The sequence below is a fragment of the Vigna unguiculata genome, chromosome 5 (assembly GCF_004118075.2).
Source record: "Vigna unguiculata cultivar IT97K-499-35 chromosome 5, ASM411807v1, whole genome shotgun sequence".
Lineage (NCBI taxonomy): Eukaryota > Viridiplantae > Streptophyta > Magnoliopsida > Fabales > Fabaceae > Vigna > Vigna unguiculata.
This window is the reverse complement of record NC_040283.1, coordinates 39,698,207-39,703,982: the sequence shown is the minus strand read 5'-3', so window position 1 is coordinate 39,703,982 and position 5,776 is coordinate 39,698,207. Positions and strand designations below refer to the sequence as shown.

General features: G+C 37.2%; 1 protein-coding gene across 2 annotated transcripts; it reads left to right on the top strand.

Moving 5' to 3' along the window:
• The first annotated feature begins 467 nt into the window (after positions 1-467).
• LOC114183198 (shaggy-related protein kinase zeta-like) lies at positions 468-5,351 on the top strand. Of its 2 annotated transcripts, none has more exons than XM_028070126.1 (12): positions 468-724; positions 2,244-2,342; positions 2,773-2,832; positions 2,944-3,216; positions 3,318-3,392; positions 3,468-3,524; positions 3,872-4,012; positions 4,125-4,175; positions 4,257-4,352; positions 4,456-4,539; positions 4,825-4,926; positions 5,047-5,351. In XM_028070126.1, the coding sequence occupies exons 1-12, from the start codon at positions 590-592 to the stop codon at positions 5,134-5,136; spliced, it is 1,263 nt and encodes a 420-aa protein (XP_027925927.1). In that variant the 5' UTR covers positions 468-589; the 3' UTR covers positions 5,137-5,351. The 2 variants fall into 2 exon arrangements, with proteins under 2 accessions (XP_027925927.1, XP_027925928.1); XM_028070127.1 differs by lacking the exon at positions 468-724 and adding an exon at positions 1,728-1,843.
• The last annotated feature ends 425 nt before the right edge of the window (positions 5,352-5,776 follow it).

Here is a 5,776-nt window from a genome sequence, read left to right as displayed (position 1 = left end):
TTATCCATAAAAGGTAAAGCAATTATTTAAATGGGAAGGTTTGTTACATAGATTTTACACATTAAAAAGAATTATTATTATAACCCAAACTCAATAAACTAAACTCACGAACCAAGTAGAAGTCTGACTTAATTAATGAGTAGAGTATTAAACTTCAGTATTTTATGTTCCCATTACGTCAACATTACTTCTTCCAAATACGTATTTTCGTAAATGCCACCTTGCAAGTTCCATGTGATCCTTCTGTCCCTTCGATTTGCCACGTCACAATACGGACCACATTTCACCAGTAAATCTTGCCACACCAGATTACGCATCCCGTCGTCGTTACCACAACAGAAATATCATCTTACGGCTACCGTCGAAGCGTGCTCTTCACTGTCTAACACACGCGCTTGAGAAAAGACACAGAGACACATTAATATCACACTCTCTTACCCTTTATATACTCCAAAGCCTGGACCCAGGACCAAGCATCAGTATTCCAGCAAAACACAAAGAGAGAGAGAAAGTGTGTTTTAGAGAGAGAAGCAAAAGAGAGAAAGAGAGAGAGAGAGTGTGTGTGTGTTGTGTGGAGCTTCTTTCTCACATGGCCTCTATGCCGCTGGGGCAGCAACAGCTTCAACCACCGCAAGTGGCAACTCCGCCGCAACAACTGCCGCAGGCGGAGAATGACCCTATGAAAGTGGACTCTCGTGGCGGCTCTGACGCCGCCTCCAATAAGGTAATTTCCGCTCTCGGCCATTTCCTCAGTGTGCGCGACGGCGCCGTTTATGGTCCTCGGATCGTCATTGATCCGCTGGACATGCCTCCCGACGAACGCAGCTTACGGTGATCTGCTCGTTTCCGGCATTGGTTTTGCTCGCTTGGAGGTCGCCGGAATTTTTATAACGTTGCCTTCAAGGAATGGCTTTTATTTCTTTGGCTTATGGAATTGGAAATTTCGTAAGCATGGACATATCGTTCTTGTTAGTGTTAATGTTTGGATTTTGCTGTGCTTTCGCTGTTGAGTTGAGATCTTAGTGTTGAAAAATTGAAGTTTGTGGAGCTTTCGGTTTGGTGGTCCAGAAAAGAGAAACGGAATGGAGTGAAGTGAAAATGTGGAATCCTGTTCTTTAATAATTTGCGCTTTTCATTTCTTCAAACAAGAGAGAGAGGCGGAGAGAGAGAAAGAGTCTGACTAGGCACTTAGCCGAACTTCAAGTTGGCTTACCTGAGTTTGTCATCCGATTCCTTGCCAGAGTTTTTTTTTTTTCTCAGACACTTTATGGGTTTGAATATATCACAATTTACCTCCCAATTTTTTTATCATTTTTTCTTAATACAATCAAGGTTTCAAATTATTGATTTTCCTATATTTTTTTTATTATTGCAGTCAATGTGGCCCCAATTTCCATTACAATCACTCCAAAAACCTTGAGGTTGCCGTTTAAAACCTTGAGGCTATTGGTGTTTTATTTTTGTTCTAAAAGGCCAGATTGCTTTCACTTAATCTATAACTTCCGGCGAAATTAAAATGGCTTTAACAATATCATTGATTCTTTTAAAGTTGGTTCTATATTACTTCCTGTATAGTTTTTCTATTATATGTTGGGTTCCTTGCTTAACATGGGGTTTCCTTGAGTTGCTGGTGGATTGTTGTTCAAACGGTTTATGTTTGCTTCAGGAAATAAGTGTTCTTAGATTCTCTCTCCGTCTTGTCTCATAAATGATATCAATGCATTTTGGCATTTGATGCTTTCTTGTGGACCTTGGTAACCTGATTGAACTTTGCCTGTGCACATACCTTATTACCTTTGAGCTCTTTACACTTTGCCTATCTTCAACTTCTCCCATTTGATTGGTGACTTTCTATCCATTTCTATGTTTTTATAGTATCATTTAAAACTTTAATCAAGCACCATAGGTGCAGGTGTCCAAACCAGAGTATTGTCTGCTAAAGTTCTGTGTATGTAAAATGTAAATATGTATATATGTCCACTGATGACTTTGTTGGGTCGGGCATAGATTGACTATAGTTTGTCCAACCAACTTATACTTGTCCGTAGTCATATGAGGTTGGCATGTTAAGTAACTGTTTTTAACCAAATTATTGGTGATAATTGCTATCAAGACAATTTACATTGAAAAACACTCCATAAGCAATTACGGATATTGTGTCGAGAAGAGTCTTCTTTTCTATTTCTGCATTAAGAAATCTGATTTACCACATTAAATATTTTGTTTACTGTTGTAAATTGCAGGAAATGTCCGCTCCTGTCGCAGAGGGTAATGAGGCACATGGACTCACTGGTCACATAATCTCAACCACAATTGGTGGCAAAAATGGTGAACCTAAACGAGTACGGACATTCTAACATTTTCAATTTCCAGTTTTTTGTTTTTTAAGAATTCCGTTTGTACTGAATATAAATATTTGCTTCTCTTTTGGGGCTCAGGGGAACTACAGTGGGGGTTGGGTAGTAAACTTGGTAAACCTGTCCATTAAGGATCCATCCAAAATTATAATACCTTTTGTTAGCTAGAAGTTGGCATATTTCCTCCACTCGCATATTAATATGTTTTGTTTTTTAAATTTAATTTTTATCTCCACCTTCTATTGATAATTGTCTTTCGTTCTCATTCTTGGCCTTTAAAGGTTCAGTTTTGAATAATTTGGAGTATTATATATATCATGGTTAAATAAAATTGAATGCTTAAGATTTACGATAACTTGCATGGGTTTCCATTTCTTTTATTATTCATAAATTTGTGCTCTAATGGCACTTGCAGACTATCAGTTACATGGCCGAACGTGTTGTTGGCACTGGATCATTTGGAATTGTTTTCCAGGTAAGGATAAGTAAAGGAATATTAACCTTGAGGTGATTATGTTCCTTCTTTGATTTTCAAGCTGTCAAGTAATCTCATATTGCTTCACACTCTTGGGGCCCTTAAACAAAGGCAAAGTGCTTGGAGACCGGGGAGGCAGTGGCCATAAAGAAGGTCTTGCAGGACAGGCGATACAAAAATCGAGAACTGCAGTTAATGCGCATGATGGATCACCCAAATGTAGTTTCCCTGAGGCACTGTTTCTTCTCTACAACAAGTCGAGATGAACTTTTTCTGAACTTGGTGATGGAATATGTCCCTGAGACGATCTTCCGTGTTATAAAGCACTACAGTAGTATAAACCAGAGAATTCCCCTGATCTATGTGAAATTATATACATATCAAGTATGAAAATTTTTTCTTTTTGTAGCTTGGTTTGATATGTTCTCGTTCCTTGCTTTTTCTTTGAAATTTTGTAATGTTTTGAGTGGGAATGTGATGTTTAGATCTTTAGGGGACTGGCATATATCCACACCGTACCAGGAGTCTGCCACAGGGATGTAAAGCCTCAAAATCTTTTGGTAAGTTGTTCATTTGCTATTTTTCCTCAAGGATATCATTCGCTTACTCTGAATCCAATGTCCATTGTTCTGTAGGTGGATCCAATCACACATCAACTCAAGCTTTGCGATTTTGGGAGTGCAAAAGTTCTGGTATGTTGGTATTCTTGTGCATTTCATTAATTTAAAGATGTATGCTACTACCAAGTCAATGTTGGATGTGGAATTCTAGTGCAATACCGCACGTACCTGGATCATACAATTCAAAAAGCTCTTTTAGGATTTGTTCTCAAGTGGTTCAATTTTAATTTTGTATGTTCTAATTGACATTTACGTAAATATTCATTAACCGCTAATGTTGCTACTAAACTGGATCCCAACTCATTACTTTTTCAATAAATAGAAGAAAGACCACTGGTTGGGATCACATAATAATTTGATTACAGATATTTTTGCTCATACAAATTAAGGTATGATCTTAATAATGTATTTCTTGTCAGGTAAAGGGTGAATCAAACATCTCATACATATGTTCACGGTATTATCGGGCCCCAGAACTAATATTTGGTGCGACAGAGTACACAACTTCTGTTGATATCTGGTCAGCTGGTTGTGTCCTTGCAGAACTTCTGCTGGGCCAGGTTGTTAAAATTTTAGGCAACCTATGCACTAATGTTGTCCGTACATAACAAGTTTTTTAGTTTATGTTAAATGTTATCTTGATTTCCCTAACTCTCAAAATATTTCCTTTAGCCTTTGTTCCCAGGAGAAAATCAGGTCGACCAACTTGTTGAAATTATCAAGGTGATGCGTTGTCTATACTGATGTTACCCTGGATTGTATGAATCAAGCCACAGGGATAACTATGGATTTGTTTTCTTTTAGGTTCTTGGCACTCCTACTCGGGAAGAAATTCGGTGCATGAACCCTAATTATACAGATTTCAGATTCCCCCATATCAAAGCTCATCCTTGGCATAAGGTAATTCGCCCCTTTTTACCTCTTTCGTTTATAATAATAACAGTTTTTATTTTTTGGGAACGTGCATTGACTGACTCATTTGGTGCAACGATCCATGGTTCAGGTTTTTCACAAGCGAATGCCTCCTGAAGCAATTGACCTTGCATCAAGGCTTCTCCAATATTCACCAAAACTTCGTTACAGCGCTGTAAGTAGGGCAAAACCTTATTCATCCTCCTCCATTGCCATCCTTTCAAGGCACATTTACTACATAATCATATTAGTATATTAAAAGTCAAAACATCCAGCTTTGACATGAAAACTATTTACACTAATATAGAAGTTCCCTTATTTGGTTTTTGCTGTAAGATTCGACTGCGATTGAAATATTTTTGTGGCATGTTTCATAATATCATACGCATAATTATTCGTACATTTTCAAGAAATATTTATAAAATTAGTATAGTTTTCACTGGTGGCTTCTATTTTAAAGGTGGAAGCATTGGCACATCCTTTCTTTGACGAGCTTCGCGAGCCCAATGCTCGGCTACCTAATGGTCGTTCACTACCTCCACTTTTTAACTTCAAACAGGAAGTATGTATCTAATTGGTTTCTTGTATTAGATATATGATACGCAATTCTTTTTTTGCAACGTCATGGTCTGCACCAATGATGAATACATGTTAATAATTTTGTGATGAACACTGAATGCAGTTAGATGGAGCTCCTCCTGAACTGCTTCCTAAGCTCATCCCGGAGCATGCCAGACGGCAAGGCTTGCCGGATACCCAAACTCAAATGTAAAGAGATAGTGAAAACATAGAGTCAACCGTTGTAGTGATTAGCGTGAAATACATCAATAGAACAGGGGTCAGGCCAAAATATGCAAAGTTTTACTCCCGTTGTGAAGATATATATATTATACATGTACTGGATACTCAATGTAACCCCCGACATGGTTATCATGTCTAATGTCTAATATTTCATTCTAGGTAAACCATTCTTCTTCCTTCTATCTCTACAACTTTTTTTCCCTTCATATATTAGAAAGTTAGTAGTTCCAAATTATAGTGCTCTTGCTTAGACAAGTAGGAATTATCTTGAGTTTTGCATAATCATTTGATGTTGTTTCTAATAATGTTTTTTAATGCCTCTGCGAATCTAAAATAAATAAATAAATAAATCATTCATTTTCTCTTCTGTTTCACTTTTATCTTCCTTTTTTTTTATTACATTTATATTTTTTTTATAAAAGAATTGTACTGTTTTCTCTTTGAAAAATATTTGACATTGATAGAATGAGAAGCTATGGATTGGGCATGTGGTCCAGTAAGGGGGCAAGACAGAAAATATAATATACAAGTTAATGCTGAGCAGCATAACAATCCAAAGGGGAATTGTGTTGTAGCTTAGTGAGAAAAAGAGAGGAGAGTTTTGGCTTTTG